The 20,104-nt window shown below is 53.0% G+C and overlaps 3 protein-coding genes across 3 annotated transcripts; 1 reads left to right on the top strand and 2 right to left on the bottom strand.

Annotated features, from left to right (window-relative positions):
• Positions 1-455: 455 nt before the first annotated feature.
• On the bottom strand, positions 456-5,511 carry TGME49_253570 (hypothetical protein). The gene is made up of 7 exons (XM_018781014.1): positions 4,633-5,511; positions 4,120-4,309; positions 3,686-3,810; positions 2,880-2,969; positions 2,468-2,611; positions 1,532-1,932; positions 456-474 (listed from the first exon to the last, which is right to left on the bottom strand). The coding sequence occupies exons 1-6, from the start codon at positions 4,849-4,851 to the stop codon at positions 1,744-1,746; spliced, it is 957 nt and encodes a 318-aa protein (XP_018638177.1). The 5' UTR covers positions 4,852-5,511; the 3' UTR covers positions 456-474; positions 1,532-1,743.
• Positions 5,512-5,649: 138 nt separating this feature from the next.
• Positions 5,650-14,798, top strand: TGME49_253560 (hypothetical protein). Its single transcript, XM_002369371.2, has 2 exons — positions 5,650-8,464; positions 8,776-14,798. Exons 1-2 carry the CDS (start codon positions 7,277-7,279, stop codon positions 13,300-13,302), a joined length of 5,715 nt encoding a protein of 1,904 aa, XP_002369412.1. The 5' UTR covers positions 5,650-7,276; the 3' UTR covers positions 13,303-14,798.
• A 522-nt stretch (positions 14,799-15,320) lies between these two features.
• TGME49_253550 (WD repeat-containing protein 92, putative) lies at positions 15,321-18,723 on the bottom strand (the record flags this gene model as incomplete). Its single annotated transcript, XM_002369370.2, has 5 exons — positions 18,063-18,723; positions 17,219-17,430; positions 16,767-17,091; positions 16,251-16,321; positions 15,321-15,548 (listed from the first exon to the last, which is right to left on the bottom strand). The coding sequence occupies exons 1-5, from the start codon at positions 18,319-18,321 to the stop codon at positions 15,321-15,323; spliced, it is 1,095 nt and encodes a 364-aa protein (XP_002369411.1). The 5' UTR covers positions 18,322-18,723.
• Between the last annotated feature and the right edge of the window lie 1,381 nt (positions 18,724-20,104).

Raw genomic sequence — 20,104 nt, 5'->3', positions numbered from 1 at the left:
ACATACATTGCATTATTTGCGTATGTGCATGTAAGGAAGGTCGAGCAACTTCGTTACTCAACTTCTGCGTACCAGGACAAGGAACTTCAGTACCGACGGACAGTTCATGGAGAGCGTCTAAAACACGAGTGTCTGAAACGGCGGCATTTGCTGACATACAACAAGATGAAGATTTGATAGCCAAGGCAGCTGTGGTCCTGCCCGGCACCTGCGGGGTATGATGTCCCTCTTCCGCGAAATCGGTAAACTAAACGAACGTTCAGGCGTTTGCTGGTGATGCATCTACGTGCCTCCTCTGCATATTGCTTTGGGGGATTTAGGTTAGTATTCCGATGCATCGCTGCAATTCTTTCCGGCAACCAGGGATTGCCCCGTCGAAGTTCGTTGCTCACCGAGATACAACTCGACACGTGTGCCGAGGCATCTCTGCAACATTAAGCAAACGCTCTGCTGTCCCCCCCGCTCCGTCTCGTCCTGGAAAACGCATCGAAGAAAAAGGTGGGCAGGCAAATTGCTGTGTAAAATACGCTGTCGCGGAAACTTGCTCTTCACCCTGTGTGTGTAGAGATAGTTTCCCCAAGTTGCTGAACGTTTCTGACTACTGTGAGCGTACCCGCTAACAACAACTACAATAAGGCGTGCTGTTTTAAGATTCAGTCCATATGAACGGCTCATATTCGCTCGTGACCCTGTGTTCCCAAGGTACACCTTCCTCTCGACTTTAACGACATTAGGAGGACAAAATCGCCGCACTTTCGTCGAACAGGACTTTTTCAGAAACACGTATCTGAAATCGGCCGCGAAAATGACATGACCTCTCGGTCTGAGAAATGATTACTCCCAGTACGATGGTACTGATCATACTAGCATCTGTGTAGTAGTTTTCTACAGATTAAAGACAAGGTGTGGAGGAGACTCATAGATATACTGACTGTTCTCGAAACCATGCTAACACAATAAAGCTTGGGTCCAGTAAACAAAGACCTTCAAGAATTAAACCAGTGGTCCAACTCGAAGTATACACTCCTCAGAAAAAGCTTATAAATTGTGTACTGTGGTTTTTTGCACCACCCCTATAGCACTAGCTGTCATAGACAACTAACGACATCAGATGCTCCCCCATTAAAAAAACTGAACTAGGTAACTAGCCGCAAGCAATGACTAGTGCTCCCTTCATTCCTATCACCGCTGACACTCTGACCTTTGCCGAGTGTGACACACTCAGAACACGACCGACAAAGAGACGGCATTTTTGACAAGAGGCCAGAAACGTCCACGGTGAATGTGTTATCGGTTAACGCTGTTGTGCAAGCCAGAACTCGCACACGTTGGAACATAAAAAGTCTTTCGAAACGCTCCCTTTCCAGTCCGTGGGCGACGCACTCTCCCGTCTCGAACCGTCAACATACGAGGCCGTCGTCGTTCACATGCAGGAAAAGAGAGAACAAAGCAAATCATGTGTACCGATCCTATGCGTGCACTGGCCCATGGGGAGGCTGACCAGTCACGTTCATCCTCTTATCTTGCTCACCATAAAACAATCTGGGCAAAACACAGACGAAATGTGTCACCTGCGTGCCTCGGAAGACGGGAGACGACGCCGGCGTTGAGCCTGCGCCCGTTTTCTCGATTCTACTTTTCTTCCGGTAACCCTGAAAGAAACGAAGCACTCTCTTCAACCTGCCTTCGTAGAGATGACCTGCGTGTCTTATCCCCTCGGCTACGATTTCTCTTTCCGAATCTCTATAGCCACTCTGCAGCGTTAACTTTGGTTTTACTTTGCACAGCAGATTGACGCCCAGCACTTCCTGCGGTGGCCGAAGAAGACCTGCGCATGCTTTTTACGTGGGACGTTGCTCGCGTTTTCGCCTTCGGTGCACTGCCCGGCGACGCGCTACCTTGGGTCCGCGACAACGAAACGCCAGGCTCTTCCTGGAGACAAACGAAATCCACAAAACTGCGGAAAACCGATATAAAATATTCTTAAGTGAGAAACGCGCCGAGTTCACATGTGTCTAAGCGCACGAGCACTCGCTACGACTTGCCGGATGTGATCACTGAGATTCCTTGTCCTGCAACACGTATCTGTATGAACATGTGTACGCAGTCTCTGACAAACACAAGCGGATGCGTATGCATATTGATTTCACTGAGACTCTACTCCATCAGTAATAAAGGACAACGCGCTTGAATGAATCATCTGGCGGGTGAATAGTCCAAACCGGAATGGAAGATGTATGTTCGCATTCATCACGCATGCGCCTAGGATGACCGCAATCCGTTCAGAATGGAGAGGGTGCTGGTTGCTGAAGTGTCCGGGACACAGCGTATTCAATAGCGTGTGAAGGTGGGTCACGTCCACCTTCCCTTCGGAGCGATAACCTCTAGTTCCAGGCTATGCCTCGCCTTCGCGTCATATCCACTCGAAATACGCCAGCTACAAGCTTGTCGAATGAAGGGTACTTACGGCTTCATAGGGTCCAGAGGTAGACGCCGCATGGTCATCCGGCTTTCTGCGAAACTTTTCCTCCCTTAGTTTCTTCTTCCTTTCCTTGTTTTTCGCGCGAATCTCTTGGAGTCGATGCTGGAGGAACCGCTCGTGAGCTTCGGCCTTTTCACAGACATAGCCATACGAACATAGAGCGAGAGAGGCTTTGGCAACTCACTAAAAACAAATCTGCCCCCGGTGGTTCCCCTTGAAGCCGTGCTCACTTTCACATATACTGTCACTACTGAAACATACCAGACCCAAGTAGTTCAGCGGATACAGTTCACTGACATTCACTGCGACCAAGCTCGTCACTCAACCCTTCCACACATACTCCCGTGTCTGCTCCCCGCAAATATCCAGGCGCTGAACAGCAGAATCGAGAACTCACTCCGAGAGCTTCGTGTTCCGCTTCGTCTTTTATCATTTCCAGCTGCATCTGCACCGCCTGGCACTCGTAGGTCCACAACGCGTTAACTTGCTGCAGGCATTACAGAGAGGCGCGCCCTTCTATGTAAAGACAGACGGCAGGCAGTGATTGGGAATGCGAAACGCAGAACAACCACGCAAACTCCCAGCCCCGACATACTTTCTGAAAAGCCAGGACAAACAAGATTCTGACCTTCCTAGCAAACGCACTACCGCGTCTCAGACTCGCCATAAACTCTCTGTTTCTCCGACGTTACATCCGGCTTCTTCCAGCTCTTCTGTGCGATGTCATCAACTTCCGTGTTCGCATCCCAGTACTGCTTCTTCACGCTCGTGTCCACCACCGCAAACGCAAAAATAACATTCAACTGTCCATGCTATTTAACAGATGCATCCATACACAACGTTGAATGCGCTAGAAGCCATCTATTCCTTTTTAGCACAAGGATACATCCGCGGAATAGAACGAACCGGTACGTCGGTGGAACTGAACAGGACCCTCCACGGAGCCCAAAGTGGTAAACCTATCTGACATATCTCAGGCATATACGCGCGACGTTTCGAATGCACCCTCGACGCTCGCAAGACTACAATTGCGCTCTGAGTAAAGCAGAATACACGTTCATATGTATGCAAATATTATATATATATATACCGTAACACACATACGATAGTGTGTATGCTTGTATCTCTGCCTTCGTATGAGCGAGAATGGTCACAGGCGTGTTCAGCCTGTTAAGAGATGCGCGGTAATAGAAACTGTCGTACTTGAGCAGTTGCGATGGCTGTGTGTTTCACCCAAAGCGCATTCTCACACTCCTCCAGTTGTGCCTTGAAGCAGTAGAAGGGGAAAACAATTTTGTCGACCCATGACCGGTGCGTATCGTTGAGGCCTGAAGGAGGCGTGTTTGGAAGGCAAGTGAAGACATCATCGAAAAAATGAAAATGGGAATGCGAGGCTCTCCACAAAGAGACTCGCAGAGCTGAGACCATGCAGTTCAGCACGCACGCGCCTCTGACGCGTGCTGCACCTGCTGGCCGCTGCAAAGCTCTACACATCCTCGTGTGCATGATACGCACGCAGAGACGGGCTTCAAACGAACACGTATGAAGACACATATTCATCAAACACCTTTGTAACTATGGAATAGAATATCGGTCGACGCATGCTCTGTTCTACCCCACTTTTCCTCGTGATTTACCTTGCATGATAGCGTAATACTTGGGGTCCGAGGTGCTGGCTACGAATTCATCTTGTTCCTGAGCTCGCTGGTACCTTTTCTTCTCGCTCTCGAGGCGATATTTTGCTGCTTGCTCCATCGCTTTCCTCAGCTGGTCGTCCACCTGCCCCAAGAGCTTCTCGGCAGCCTCTTGACGCGGCTGCAAAGCTGCCTGAGAGTGTTTCCACACCACGCAGGAAAAATGGCAAACACGCGGTGCACGAGGCCCGCTGGGGAAAGACCCTAGAAATGAATCGCAGACGTTTGTATCGCCTTCGTCGCCACAGCTCGAGAGTTTCGTCCACATCCTCAGACACGTTCAACGAAGAAACGCCGACGAAGGGGAGACGGAATGAATCCGCGAGCATGCACCGGCCTTCTTCTGAAGTTACCTTTGAATATGGTGATGGAGATGACACAACCTTTAGACCTCCAGCGCTTTGGAATCCCTCACATCATGGGTAGGAGCAAGTCTTCATCAAGTTCCTCGTTTACCTGAGCCTGCAGATATTGGTCATAGGCAAGTGCATATTCTCCTTGCAAAGCGAGGTAGCGCTGCTGAGCGGCAACAGCTCCTCGCGTACGAATGTCTACAAGAAAGTAGCCAAGCGACTTCTGATCCAGTTCACTGCTTCGCATTTCCAGACCTGCAGCTCGACAGACTCCTTCCATCAACGTCGCAGCGCTGATCGGAAGTCCTCGAGGAGCCGCCATCGCGACCCCTCGCAAGCAACTGATCTGCGCCTTGGTAAAACGATTGCTTCGCCAACAGGCGAGCTCCCTATGCACGTTATGACAGAGACGCGCGACCAAGACAAACGGTGAAGAGACAAGCGGAACTCGATACAAGTCGCGAAGCGAGTAGGTAGTGCCTTCCCAACCACGAAGGCATGAGAAGCCGGGAATAGAGGGGCGACGGGAGACGTAAAGCAGTGGACGGCAAACGGAAGGCTTGCAGAAAAACGACGGATTTCAAAGTGGGACTTGCGAGAACTAAGAACCTGGGTAGAAGGGAGACAACGCCTCAGTACTAGAGGAACAAAAGGACTCGATTTGCACGCGTGGAGAGACACAAGTTTGAATAGATAATCCCAGACATCGGATGTCCCGCATCGCTTTTTCCTGTTTGACTTGTGTATGGGAGGAGAATGGCGTCGATACACGCAGCGCTCGGTCGTGCGCCAATGACTTTTGGCGAGAGATTTTATTGTGACGGTAGGCTCGAAGACTGCAAAGAGAGCATGTCCCCGATGAAACGAAAAAGCAAATTAATTCAAGTTCCCCCTAATCAGGAGGCTTCACTACTTATTACTCAACTGCTACACAGAGTGTGTTTACAACTTGCTCTAAAAAACTGGTAAAACCTGTAACTGTGTCGATTCCAGTGGCTTGAACATCGCATGCGACGGAAAAAGACTGGGTTAGCCCGTCCTCAGTGAATGAGCTGTACTTGGTTCCACGCAGGAAACGTGTTTGCGTTTTAGCGGGATTTTTTTCAGTTTTGTGCGTCTTCTTTTGGGCCTGCAGGTTGGTAAACGGAAGCGTAGGTTTGAGCTTTTTGCGATCCTTTTTCTGGTCCGTAATATGAGGAGGGAACGCGTCCTGAGGGAATGAGCGTCCGAGAACCTGGACGGTTCTGGACGCAGCAATGCCTTTATTTTTCCAGCGGTCTGGCTACCGAAGAACGTTACCTTTCACTCTCCGCTAGAAGCTTCCTTGTCTGTTGAAACATCCGCGCTTTCATGCTACCATAACGCGTGTGTTTGCCTCTTCGTTTAACGCCCTTTCTTCCACCAATTTCGCCCGAGAGCCTTTGAGGCATCGACCGTTCAGCGAGCTGTTGCCCCAGATCCATTGTGCCTGTTTTCTCTCTAGCTTCTCGGAAAAGTTTCGGCTTTTAGGCTCGCACGCTTCGCCCCTTTTCTTTCCACCTACTCATTTTCTCTTACTCTTCTACTTGTGTGGCGCCGTGCATTTCTCGTCTCCGACGCGTTTTCCCGGCACTGAGATCTAGCTCTCGTCTCGAGGTCACGGGACATCTTGCAGTACGCCAGAGATAGCACGCTGGATAAGGACTTCCGGCATTCACACGACCAAGTGAAGAGACTGGCAGATGCTGCGGTGATTCAAGTAAAATCCACTGTTTACGTGCGCAAGCAAGTCGATGCTCGGAACTCCATGTTTAGCGTAGAGGTCCATACTCCCACACCTTACCAAGAGCGTCCAAAGAACGGACAAAACAGCGGTCCTCTCACCGTTCCTGATTTTCTAGTGTATGCCATATGGCGCAGCCAAGTGGATGCTTCTCTTAGTTCTATCGTCGCCACTGTTTTTTTTCGCTAGGACGCTGCACTCCATTTACATGGCCGGACGAATGGACAACGTTTCAGGGTTTTCGTCCCTCACAATTCGGAAGCAACACTTTCGCTCTAGATATTTGTCTCTATTTTTCTTTCCTCGTCGTAGCTTTAACTGTTCCCATTCCATTCTGACAAACGCCACCGCGGCCCGCCGGCAAACTCATCCGGTACTCCTTCCAGCATGGTTATTCGTCATGGAAGCCTTTTCACTTGTGAATGCGTTTGTTTAAACTGCCCAATGTCGTCGGTTCTGCTTGGAGAAGCATGTTTCTAGACCAAAGAAATGTGCTGGCATGCGCCTTTCCCCGTATGGAGAACTTCTGGGATTGCGGCGACAGGAAGCGACGACAGCACCTGGAATCAAATGTCAAGCGTGGCTGGCGTAGCGCGGAAGAGCCGCGCCTGAGCGCAGTTTTCACGATTGCAGGAGGAGGAAGAGTTTTTCTGTGAGGGTAGGCTTTCGAAAACATAGGGAAGGACGCGACGCTCCGCCGCCGTCATTTCCTTTGCGTCTTTCGCTTTTCTGCGGGCCACTTGGCTTGCTCGTCACTCGTTCACTCTGAGGGAACTCGCGTTGTCTCCAACTGGAAGCGTCTTCGGCATCTGATCTGCTGTGCCTGGCCCAGGTCCCTCTGTCGGCGTCCAGTGCATTACTCTCAAGGCGTTTTTGTCGAAAGCTTTTCTCCCGCTGTTCTCCAGGTTCCTCATCTTCGTTTGCGAAGAAGGGATGGAGCTGAGGCGTATGAGATGCAGCGCATGTGTTTCTCTCTGTCTCGAGTATGGGAAGGCTGTCGAGGCTCCTCACCTTTGGTCTCCGCAAGCCTTCCCCTCACCCTTCGACGCCCACCACCGACGCCGTCTCGCCTTCGCAGTTCCACTCGACCTTCGTCCCCACTTCTCCCTACTCGCGCCGAGTCTCCGCCTCCCCTTCCCCGCATCCGTCCCTCTCGCGCCCGGACCCTTCTGATCTTCCGTCCTTGCCTTCTTCTCCAGTTGGCACGTCTTCGCCCCCTCCAGCGTGGCGCCATTCCACGTTTCGATCACCGCTCGGGCGAGCTTCATCGACTTCACCAGTCACAAGCAAGTCTCCCTTCGGGGGTCGCGAGTCTGCCCCTAGCTCGCCTGGTAAGCAGGCAGGAGTGGAACCCAGACGCGGACGCTTCCGATTGCCCAGCGCGCCGGCTGATTCCCACCCCCGGAGTGTAAGCCTAGGGGCAGCCCTGCCTGTGGGCGGCGCCGCTGCGGGGGCGATTCGGACGGCTCCGGGCATTGCGGGGCCTGCACGCCTGACGTCGAGCATTCCTCTGAAACCCAAGGCCCCGTTCGGGCGCTCGGGCTCCAGCGTGGCTGTCGCGGCTCCGGTGCGTAGCCTTTGGACTCGCAGAAACACTCTGGAAGCCTCGCAGGACTTCGCCGAGCGACCGGGGCGAAGTTTGGAAAGAAACGCGCCGCTCGAGCCGCCTGCGCCGAAGGCAGAGCCGGTTACGCGAGGAAGAACCAGCCTCGCTGGTCTGGGAATTCTGGGTAGAGGGACAACTCTGCCTGCGGACCGAGAGCAAGACTCCCGGCGCCAGACGAAAAGTGTCTCTTTCCAGAAAAAGACGCGGTCGCGTTCCCTCTTCGCGTGGGTTCGACGCCCCTCGATAATCAACACCAACTCGCTGCTTCCCGAGCAGAGGAAGGAGGAGCCTGTGGAGAAAAGGACGAGCAGGAGAGACAGCGAGCTCCACCGGTTCCTGTCGAGAGACCTGCAGAGTTTTGGGAGGCCAGGCGGTCGGCCGCGCGAGGCGAGCACAAGGTGGCAAGGGAAAAGTTCCTTTTCGGAGGCATCAAACGTGATACGGAGTGAAGACAGTGAGCAGACAGGCCACGCGTCCCACCTCTTCGTGCATTCGAGCGAAGCGCGCATGCGCCGTGTCTATCTTGACAGACAAGGCACGGAAGTCGTTGTTGAAGAGAGACAACAGGTACGGAGAGGAGGCGAAGAACATCGGATATGACGGAAGAAGACAGATTAGAAGTTCTGGGCATCGGCCCTGCGTAGTTGCATAGAAGGAACCTTTGAGTGCTGAAGTGAAGAAGACACAATCTCTACCTCTCTGGAAGTTGGTCACCCCACCGAGTCTTCTCCGGTTACCCGCTTCCTTACTCTGCGGATTCCTCCTTGTTCCCACCGCACTTCCCTGAGTTCTGTCTGTGCGTCCTCTCTGTCGCCGTCGACGTTATTTCGTGTTCCTGTTGTCCTTGTTGGGCCCCTTATCCCTGTTCTCTGCTGTAGGCAACGTTTGCACGGCGCGCGTCGACGGAGCGGAGCAGCTCGCTTTCGTCTTCTCCGACGCGTCTGTTTGCATCTGCAAGTTCCCCCATTTCGCGTTTTCCTCCGAGCGACCCTTCGCTGTCTTCTCCGGCGTCACGTCTCCGGGCGCTCTCGTTGTCTTCTTCGCTTCTTTCTCCGGGGCTCTCTGAAGAGGCGAGCAGTCCGCTTCCGCCCTCCACGGCGCCTCCAAGGCCTGAGGAGGCGCCTGCCCACGGGCTCTATTCGTCTTCAGGGAGCTTGAGCAGGGATGCGCAGCCTCCTGTTGCGTCTGCACATGCCCCAGCGTCTCAGACTGGCGACGGGGACCCGCAGGCGAAGCCCTTGAATCGCGTGGTGTTGAAGCAGCACAGGTCCTCTGAGGTATCCGTCTCCTCCTCACCCTCATTGGCAACGGACCCAGTCGGGGGTGGTCAGGGCTCCAAACGCGCCCCACCGCTTCCTCCGAAGAGTCCTCCTTGGACGGACGGGGGTCGCAGCTCAGCCGACATGGGGGGCCCTTCTGGGCCGAAGGAGACGGAGTCATCCGCGGCTTCAGCTCATCAAGGCGTCTTCTCAGTCTCCCGGTCCTCTAGCAGCCTGGGCTTCGGAAGACTTTTCGGGAGCCTTTCGTCGACGTTTTCGAGGCGGAGGAACTCGGCGTCGTCCAAAAGCTCCGTGTCGCCCTCCGTGGCGGCGAGCGTCCCTGGGGGGTCTGCCGCTTCGGCGGTGGGAGCATCGGAGCGAAGTGTTCCGAGCTCGGGTACGAAACCCCCCGCGGGGAACAGAGAGACACGCGGTGGCGAGGAAAGCCGAGACGAAGGCCCCATCGACGTGCTCGCCTGCTATTCCTTTCGGGCCTCTGAGCCCGAAGACGAACACGTGAGCGGAGGTGGCGACCCACCTCTCTCCTCGGTTCTCTCTCTCGATTCAGACACCGCGTCCCTCCTCTCGTGCCACTCACTTTCTTCTCGGAGTATCTCTCCTAAACCACGCAAAAACCCGACTCCGCACGACCCAAAGATTCCCCCTCCAACATTCAGTGGCGCCCCATCTGCCTCTTCTCATGCAGCCTCTCTTGGCTCAGCAGCTGGGGGAGCGAAGCGGGCGAAGACCAAAAGCAAGGAAGCTACTTTAGGGGCGAACCGACGTTTCGGCTCGAGTGCGTCTCACCAGACGCCGGCTGGCCCGGAGACGTCGCCTAACTCATCTTTGGGGGCGGCAGCTGCGGACTTTAAGGCGCCCGGAACTAAGGCGGCTCCTGCGGGTGTCGCACGTCGCGCCAGCGCGGCGCCAGTCCGGTCAAGCCACCACTTTTCGGAGCCCCAGATGCCACCGCCTAAGGCCCGCAGGTCGTCGGATCTTTTTTCGTTTGGGGAGGCTTCGGACGGGGAGGCTTCCTCGGAGCGCCTCTGGACGCAGATCGGCGGCCAGGCTTTGCGGACAACCGCCCAAGAGAAGCGCGACGCAAATGCGAAGCGCGAGCTCGAGATCTTCGCCTCTGAGTTCCTCCTTTCAGAAGATGAAGCTCGTCCTCGCCGTGAAACCCACAGACGCTCCACGAACGATGCCGACCCTTCAACACTTCAGGGAGGGGGCCCCGCAGGCTCTCGCCACGTCCGCGCGACATCCCCTACTCGTCACAGAAGCCTGGGCGGGAAGGCGTCTCGTGCGCGAGAACCGGAGCAAGCGCAAGCTTCGAGGAAGCGAACTGAACAAGCGGAAGCGAGGGAGGGGTTCCGCAAGAGAAGGTCCCATTCATATGCAGCGGAGCGGCGCCGCGGTCGCACGCGAGACGAGGCGGGTCTCGGGAGGGGCGTCAGCAGGCGCCAGTCGAGTGTCGTCGCAGTCCACGACGGGCGGCTCATCAGCAGTGCCGGCGCAGCGAAGGCGACGGCAGCTGAGGAAGAAAAGGAGAGATCTGTGCGTCCGCGGGGCTCCGGACACCGCCGAAGCACTGAGGAGGAAGCTGTCCGCCGGGTTCGATCTCGAAAGAAAGGGTCGACGGAGCTGGCACACCAGGGCAGCAGCGGCTTCAGACACAGTCTGGACTTGAAGCACCACCATCGCCACCGCGAGTCGAGGCACGTTCTGAGGAGCGAAACGTCGCCGGCAGGCTTAACGCATCAAAACTCTCAAATCGACTATGAAGCGAGTCGTCCTCCAGACCTTTCCGTGCGCCTCCAGCGTCACCGCACCCTTCAGTCGCCACTTCTCCACCTGCCCTCGTCGCCGTCGCTTCCTGCACTTCTCGCTGGGAGCCGCCAGTCTTCCTGGAGCGTGGGAGAGGACGAAGGCCGGCACCAGGGGCTGGGGCGAGGACCCCCTCAGGCCGAGGGCTTGAAGTCGATGCTGGACGAGGAGGAGCGGGCAGAACTAAGACGAGAGCTGGCAGAACTCGAAGCTCGGGAGAAGCACCTCGAAAAGCTGCGCAACGAGTTGAAGAGGATGGAGACACGCCTTGCGCAAGGTACCGAAAGTGAGGCGCGACCCACCATACATGCCAAGAACGTGCGAAACGAGCCCCGTGGGGGGAGGGAGAACAGAGCAAGGCTCTCAACTCGACGAAGAAATCTGAGGTCGGGGGATGACAGCCTCGATGCTTCCTCAAAGTCAAACCATGCCGGGGCAGAAAGCGAGACGCCACTCTCCGACGCCGGGCAGGGAGGCCTCACCGAATATGCCAGAAGCGAGGCGGAAGGTCGACAAGGCGAGAACAAGGACTCAGACGCCTCGATCCCGTATCGATACCGTCCTGCATTCGGATACGAAGCTTCTCACGGGGCATCTTTTCCATGTCTTGCTCGGCTGCCGGCCAACTCGGGCGGACCAGGAGACGAGGCAGAAGAAGACTTCTGTCACTTGCTGCCTCAGCATTCGTTCCGATATGAACCTTGTCTTGTAGTGCCTCCTCCGGCACAGGTCGAGTTTGTCATGGAAGACGGAAAATATGGAAGAAGTGTTAGGCGCTCGTGTGACGACTCGGCCACAGGCGGCGCGGCGCCTCTGTGGGCCGTTTCGAGATGCCCTTTTGCTTGTGTCTGCAAGCGGAGATGCACAGTTTTCGTCTCCGCAACTGTCGCCTTCGTCAGGGTATCCCAGGAAGAAGCCTTCAAGCAGGACAGCGTAGATGCGCCCTTGTCTTCTTCGTGCATGCGGTGCGACAGCGAGGCGACGGTAGAGCCGAAGTACCCGGACCGGTATTTTCGAGTCGAAGCGAGACACGGTCTTTTCAGCAGCCTGCGCCTGCCTTCCTCCACCTCCAGCCAGAGTCTCCAAGGCGACCAACTCTGTGAGGAAGTGGCATCCTTGGCACTCGACTCTGACAAGGAAGGCTCGGAGCTGCTGGAGGTCATCCCGGGAGACTCGGGTGAAGAGTCAGTCAAAATCTGTTGCATCGAAGCCTGTTTCGAGAGCGACGGTGACCAAGGGGGCTCTCCGTTCGCGCCAAAAGAATCGACGGATGCTGTCACCTCGGGGAAAAAGGCTTGGCTGCCCTCCGGCTTCACCAATCAGAGGCAAAAGCGAGGGACTGTTGCGCCTTCCCAGTCGCTGTCTGCGTTCGAGTCTCCTGCGCGACGGGTGCCAATCTTCGGGACTGGCGTCTCGGCTTCCTTGTCGTCCTGCGAGTTCCAGGCTTCCGATGGGTCTAGCGACGAGGTGTTTCCAGTGACCCCTGAGAGGGCTGTGAGCCTCGTAGAGCCTGAGACCTGCGCTGTTTCATTGCCAGACACGAACTGCATTCAGGACGAGCCGCCGCCTCTCAAGACGCATAGTGCCCCGGCGTCTGCGATAGCTGGGCGTGATCCGTCTCGAAAGAACCTCCGTCTGTGTGTCCGATTTGCGGCCGTGATTGAGGAGATTCTTCGCCTCAAGGAAGAGGAAGAGGAGGCCCAGAAGGCGGCACGTGAGGGCGAGGAATGGCCTGAGCCTGCACCGGTGGCCTTCGACTGGAACCAAACGTGCGACGGACCCTCGACGGAATCCATGCAAGTAGACAAGAAGGCCGACAGCTCCGAGGCGCGGCGCATGACGACGCTTCAGCGCCTAAGGGGGGCAAAGGCCCTGGGGTCCCGCTCCTCATTTAAGTCCCTCGTGACGCGGTTGCGGTCCAGCTCTCATGGCCAGAATCAAGGAAAGCAGGACGAAGACCCGAAACAAAGTCCAGGGGAGCCTGCCTTGAAGCACCTCCGCCAGCAGTTCGCTCCGGCAGCCTTGCGCAACCCCCCACCCTCCGGTGTCTACGCAACTCCGGCTTTGCCTCGCCGCAACGCGGACGAAGCAGCCGACACACAAGGAAGGGATTCGAGTCACGCTAAGGACTTGAACGAGACTCAGAACTGTCCTGCAGGCAGTGCAGCTGGAGGCGTGCTTTTTGGCTTCATGCTCGGCCGGAGAAGTGGTGAGGGTTCAGGCCGCGGTTGGGGGGCTTCCCGCGAGGACAACCGCGACAAGTCAGAACGGCGCCCATTCTGGCTCAGGAGGAAAGTCGTGTCGGAACGTGACACGTGAGAAGTTTGGGAGGAGGGAAAAGGGGTTGAAAAGGGCAGCCGTGTTTTTATACATGCACATTCTTTGTTGCACACAGGGCGAATGTGAGAGCGTGGGGGCAGCGGAACGCACTCGATTTCTTTTGGCATGTAAAGGGGGATGACAGGCGGAAGGAAGGGACTGATATGTGGTCGTTTCCCAGGGATACACAGGATTCCAGAATGAAATGCAGCGATATCGGCTCGTTTGGAAAAACGGAACGCTGCAGATTTTTCTTGTCATTTGTAGACGAGAACGAAGGGTCTCAACCTAGTCCGGAAGCGCCTTCCTTTATATGCTGAAGTACGGTGTTTCGAGCGTCATAGTAAAGGAAATGAAGAGCGATGATACGCCGGCATGAAGGTGCCGCCGTTTGCAGTCCGGTTGAGAGAGACATGAGGACCATGCTAGGCAACGCATTTCACAGGCAGCGCCGTAGAGGTGCCTCTTCGTGAACGCAGGAGTTCTTCGTGGTAACTGATGTGTAAGATGCAGAGGAGCATTGCAGTTGGAGAAGGTAAAAAATACCACAAGAGGGCCAACCGGGGTTCGGGGGATGTCCACGGAAACTGAAAGGTAATCTTGGCGCGTCTATTAGACTGTGTATGGAGGGAAGCGAAAGCAAAGTATGAACTGTGAAGCTACTTGGATCTGGATGGATGTTGAGCAGATAATGTCGTGGATGTTCGAAAGTCTACACAAGGGTGGCTGTGGAGGCCCCTGTAATTTTAGTTACACGGCGGCCACACTGCTTAAAGCGTGTCACTCAGAGGCCCATAATGCGTTAAAAAAACCCAGGGCATGTCACTGTGCACCCGCCACCAAATGGCGAGGTTTCTGCTCTAGCGCGACAGAATGAAATTGCTGTATTGATGCGTATGCATGGGATGTCCGTCGTCCCTTATATATTCCTCCATATGTTATAGTGTCATCTTCCGCCGATCAGAATGCACTGTATACTAGCATACACGAACAGCTAACTGCTTGATGCTACAGAAAAGTATCCACGGCAGTCCGCGGCTGTATACAGACCCCTGAGGGCGTCGATCGCTGTTTTTCCATGTGGTATGTTGTCAAGAGGTCTCTGGTTCTTAAATGCCCGGGGGGGCAGTCAGGGAAACGTAGTTTTCTCCCCGTGGCAACGGAGTGGTCCGTCGGCTGACATTCGTCATGTATTTTGTCCCGTTTTTCTTGGAACGTCTCACACCCTGTTTTTACTAACTTCTCGACAAGGGAACGGTAGCTCGCGCCGTATTTCTTTGCTGTGCAGTCCACCGGCGGATTGAAGACAACGCTCTTACCTTGAGCTTTGTTATTCACCCTTCGACCGTTGGGCTCTGCTGGTCGGTGACGCCCTCTTGACTTGGCGTTTTTCCACCTGTGCTGATGATCAAGATTCGAACGCAGAACGCATTTGCTCTACAGGTGACTCTCTGTAGAGCTGCCCGGGATCACACAACCCGGTTGCTTTGCTAAGGAAGCTAAAGCGAGAAACAGCTCTACGAACTCCAGAAACCCCACGAAAAGTAGCTTGGTCTCCCATTTTCTCTCCAGCCGAGATGAGCGGCGATAGTTTGCTTTATGTAGGAGGAAACGTGCTAGGGTCTGAGGTCATTTTGCCAGACTCTGGAACCTTCGTGACATACTAAAGGACTTCTTCAACAATTACCCCGAAGGAGATGCCGCTACGCTAGCCATCGAGGGGGTTCCCTTTTCTCCCCAGTCTCCTTTGTAGTTCGGAAAAGAAGAGACCACCGTCGCGTGATATGTGAGTGAACACAAGATTCAATGTGAATAACAGCTAGTCTTTTGCGGCGACGGGAGAATGTAGTGCAGTGAGGAACGACGCTATAGCCCACTCGAAAAAAAGGCCGGTAGCGTCCGCGTCAGCAGAAAATATGTAAAATTGTCTCAGCACGAACGTCACAAATCGCTTTTCGTTTCTCTGGAATAGGCAGTATGTCCGATTAGAGAAGAATTGCAACGCCTGTTACGTTGGTTTAATAGAGATTAAGTTTGGTGACAATATAGACTCGGACAGCTTGGTCAAGAGAGGCGAATGCGCAGAGACCTAGTTTGTTGGGATGCCAGTCAAATGAAACGAGAGGTTGGGTGCTGGCGTCCTTGTCATTCAGTCGTTCGCATGTGCCAACCACGCCTCGTTCCAAACCGGTTTCCGCATCGGCAACGACTCTCTGCTTCGGATATGAATACCTGTGGAGTGCCAGCTATAAGAACACAAGATGCGGGCAAACAAAGGAAAATGATGAATGATAAGAGACCTGTCTGGGGCCTTCATTCCGGACTGCGGCTGTGAACGTCAGTATCACGACGTGCATACCTATACGCCCATATCTAAGCGAACTCGCGACGTAATTCGAAGCTTTTCTTGTGAGCAGTCGTTTCGCTGCCGCATGGTTAACGCTGAAGCGACTAATATCTGGACATTTCTGGCAAGTTTCTGTCCTGGTGAGGATTTCTATGTGTGGTTTCGAAGCTACATAAATAACTTAGAATCTAAACAATTTGAAAATAGTTTAGAAATAAAGATTTTTGGGGGAGCAGATGTAGATATTTTAACTGTGGCCGACGTTGTTAGAGAAAAACCTATTTTTGAAGGACATTGTCCCCCCTTTTATTCATACAACATTAAACAAAAATACAGGTTCAATAAAATTTTTTTCAGAAGCAAAAGAAACTAGTACAAAAATGATTCTTTGTGGGGAGAGAGTTAAATTAAGTGTTCATCAATTTATTTTACTGCGATTGAAAAAGGTATGAGATGTGCTATTAGAGAAGGGGGTCTAGAGATATTTTTTTGTTGCACCTAGATATTTCAGCGAACTCGTTTCCCATAGGCATGCCGCGATCTGTTGCTTTCTTCAAAATTCACCAGACAACATTGTGTCTCATTATGGCTGGGAGATTACCTGGCCATTTCCTGCACATGTAGCGAAAATTTCACGGTTTTGAGGCAGAAAATGAGCTCCCCAAATGGTGCCTGATCAAACCACCAAGAACAGGCAAGAAGTCTCTGATCTCTAGGGGGAAGTGAAAGTGGGGGAAGGCTAACTTCACGTTTTTCTACGATTATTCGCATATGTGTGGACACCCACAATGCATCTGTAGCTTTATAAGTGTTTTATAATGAAGGCACGTGTATCTTCACAAGTAGAGATGCTTGTCGGGACAGTTGGTGAGATCTGTATTAGGGAGAGTTACAAGAACATGTTTGGCAAATGTTGATGTTGTTCATGAGGGCTACATAGGTGCGTCTTCCATCTTGCGTACAGATACTTGTCAACTATTACACATGTTGTAGTTCATTATAAATCAATGAAGCTGTGACAAGGGCAACGTTTAACTGTTTTGCATGATGCGGTTGTAGCCATTCGTTCCTTTCGGGCTGTCCGGCAGTACAGTAGAGGTTTCCAAATACTTCTCACTTTCTGAAAGTTTTTGTGAATTCTTGGCGTAGCCCTCCTCCGGATGAAATGTGCGCATGTCCGCCATGAAAAGGTGCCCCTCGAGACACGAGATTGCGAGCTTGTTCATGACTATGTTTTTCCGGTCAAACTGGAGATGACAAACACCATAGTCAAGGTTTGTATCCCAACTAAGTCTGGCAGCACGCATGTCGAAGAGCTTGACATCGCCGTTATCATATCCTGCGGCAAGGACTGCGTCGTCCTCCGAACTCTCAGCATTTCCGAAGGCAACAGCCCAGCAGTCAGCGGCCTCTTCGCCTTCCGCGGGTTCGATAGAGAGAATCTGGAGACAAGATACAGGAGACGGAAGGAGTCTGACAACCCGCCTTGCATGTAACTGCAACCTAATACACTCCGATTGCCGCTGTCACTTGGCAGGAAGGCAGAAGGAACCGTGGCATTCGAATTACCTCTCCAGAGCTGTCGCGCGTGTCCCAAACACTGGCACAGCCATCTGCACTTCCAGTGGCAATCATAGCCCGACTCTGTTGTCCGTCCGCTTTTCCCGATGAAGGACCACAGAGGTCGATAGAATTTACTGAAGCCTTGTGCGCCTTTATTTTGGTTATAGGCTCTCGCAGGTTTTCGAGATCCCACAGCGTCATTGAGCCGTCAAGGTGCCCTGATCCCGACAACAGACAGTTGCTGGAGAAACGGGATGGGGGGGGGGGCCGGTCTTTCATTTCTTCTTGGAAAGCAAAACTATTGTGCATGCGACGTGTTTGTGTGGCCATAATTTTGCTCGCGAAATATGCTGAAAATCACACAAAAAAATAGTGTACCACAACTAGACTGGTGAACAAAACAACCGATACTTTATCCATTTTATCTTCATCTGTTGAGAGGCAACGTAAAATGGAATCACAGAAGACTGCCGGGACAAAGGGCACGGTGTGCTGCTGAAGCGAAGGCCCGAGTATGCGTGTGTACGATGTGGCGTATCAGGTGAATACTGATAACGCGCACTGCGAACGAATGCCGAACGCGCTTTGGTAGCTTCTTCCACCGTTCTGTGGCACCAGTACCTGCCAGAACATCTGCTGCAGTCTCCTACTGGCAGTTATGAGTCTTTGTATTCACTTCTGCATATCGTCGTTTCTTCTTGTTGCGCAGATCTCCAGCACAGCTACAGTCGATGACGCTAAATAAGTTGCACAGGAGCTGTGGCTCTGTCTGTTGTTGCAGGCTGTTGCTCAGGGCAGGTTTCCTTCTTTAATGCCAGGTGCATGCATAAAGCGTATTGTCAAAAGTTACCTGCGGCGATGCATGTCGCTCCCGATCGGCTCTTATACGTTACAGCGCTTTTGAAGCTGCTCCGTTGCTCTTCATTCTTTGCGACTATGGATAGACTACTTTCTTCTAAGGAGCACAGAGAGAGCATCCCCGTCCCTCTGGGCGTCTCCCCTAAAATAAGAAGCTTCGCCGTCTGCGGAACCCAACGAGTTACGAAAGGAGTGTACGCCACCGAATGGTGGATGTGCTCGATGAGCTGCGGGGCGTCCTTGGTATCCATCGGTGGAAAGAGTGGAAAGGTCGGCGCGCTCTGCGAGTGCTGCTTCAGACCCTTCAAACGATGACAGATTCACCGAGTGGCCAACAACGTTTGACTCACACCGCAAATGAGGAAAGTGCACACTATCCGCCTGGCCTCAATAGTCCAATGAATATCCGTAATTTGTTCTCTTAGAGGGTGGAATAAGAACGAAGAGTCAAGTGCGGGAGCTGCACGTTTAGCTCAATTTTTCGATTAGGTAGCTGCAAGAGGACTTTGTTTCTGATGGCTTCCCTTAAACAAGGCAACTCCACCACAGGAGACGGAGATGATGGCGGTCTGCTGACACAGTTCAAGGACAGTCGTTGTCCGCGTCCATCGACATGTACACCCTTCAGGAAATTTTTTTCCCCCTTTTCAGTCAGGGCAGAGGTTTTTTGCGGTCTGAAGTGACACAGAAGGCGTGGTAAGTCCATAATCTGGATGGAAACCTTGTTTCGAATTCCACATACGCGTGGATCTCAAAAGAAATCTGTAAATTCGGACTCTCGGTGAACAGCTGGGGCAACATCAGCTTGTGAATTTTTTGCTACGCAAGGGATTTTGGTTTACAAGAGAGAAACAAAAGCAAATCAGTGGATTGATGGAGTGAGAACTGAGTCTGTTAGCAGAAATACCTGGAGCAGGGAAGACACCGCTGTCTGTGGCGCTGTACTCGGTTGTTCTGACTCCACTCTCGGAATGACGACCGTCCACCGGAAATGCCGGATTCCGAGATATAAAAAGAGCATTTCTGTCAACAAAGGGACAACCCTTACTGACCAAAGTCTTCTGTCGGCAAGCCTAGAAGGAAGGAAGTTCAATTTAGAAGTTCAATTTACTCGTTCATGTGAAGAGGTGCATGTCAGGAGAGCACGATCCCTGTGTGTCGTTAGCAAGAGTCTTGTCACTTGGCGGCACGTAATCCTCCCATACAATCATCTCCGTAGGAATATCTTCCCGTGCATATAATACAGTCTGCAGTGCCAATATACGTCACATCAACTTTTTCGTTGGCGTAGTGCACGGCGTGCCACAACTCTCGAATGACAGGCACTTTGACATTCAGCGAGCGAAATGCTGGAAGCGCGGTATGATAAAACAGCTTTGATGTGCTTTGGAGAAAAGAAATTGAAGTTAAACATGTGCTCGACAGAGTGACTCGGAAGCCAGGAAAACAATCGCACACTCTGCGGCACCAGCTGTGGATATTTTTCGTAAAGTGGAAATTCGTTTTTCTCCGCTTTTCGAAGTGGCCAAGGCGCATCTGCGCCTCGTATTCTCCTGTTCTTCGTCTCACGCGAAGAGAGATGAGCAATCTCCGGAACCTTCGTCGTTTCATCTGTTTCATGTTAAGGCACCCGACATTGCTAGTTTCCAAGTCAGAACAAAGCATTGAATTATCCTTACTCTCCGATTTACCAGTTCGCGCGCGACTTCCAGTCTCGAGAATTCAAGAGGGTGGCTTAGGTGTAGGTGTAGTGGCCGTGGTCAAGGTGCCGGTGGTGTGCGTTCTCTCTGCTGTTCTCGTCACTTCATTGTGCGGCTGCACACGATCTTCTTCCCTCCCCAAATCAGCCGGAACACAGTCTAAAACAACGTTCAAAAAGAAGGTTTATTACAAAGGCAAATCTTAGTCCGAAAACAAGTGGCAGACACAGGTAAGAGAGGCACCAGGAGATCTTAGCATTTCCGAGCGCTCCCGTCTGCAGTCTACTAGCTTGCGGTGTCTTGCAAGGCACACCGTCACATGTTTGCCACCGGT

The sequence above is a fragment of the Toxoplasma gondii genome, chromosome III (genome assembly GCF_000006565.2).
Source record: "Toxoplasma gondii ME49 chromosome III, whole genome shotgun sequence".
Classification (NCBI taxonomy): domain Eukaryota; phylum Apicomplexa; class Conoidasida; order Eucoccidiorida; family Sarcocystidae; genus Toxoplasma; species Toxoplasma gondii.
This window is presented reverse-complemented; position numbering and strand designations above follow the sequence as displayed.

Excerpts from the sequence above, each read along its gene's own strand:
- TGME49_253560 (XM_002369371.2), top strand. The coding sequence starts at position 7,277 with ATGGGAAGGCTGTCGAGGCTCCTCACCTTTGGTCTCCGCAAGCCTTCC. Across the intron at positions 8,465-8,775 it reads TTGTTGAAGAGAGACAACAG|GCAACGTTTGCACGGCGCGC; the intron begins GTACGGAGAGGA and ends TCTCTGCTGTAG.
- TGME49_253570 (XM_018781014.1), bottom strand. The coding sequence starts at position 4,851 with ATGGCGGCTCCTCGAGGACTTCCGATCAGCGCTGCGACGTTGATGGAA. Across the intron at positions 3,811-4,119 it reads GTATTACGCTATCATGCAAG|GCCTCAACGATACGCACCGG; the intron begins GTAAATCACGAG and ends CGCCTCCTTCAG. Across the intron at positions 2,612-2,879 it reads CGGAACACGAAGCTCTCGGA|GCCGAAGCTCACGAGCGGTT; the intron begins GTGAGTTCTCGA and ends GTCTGTGAAAAG.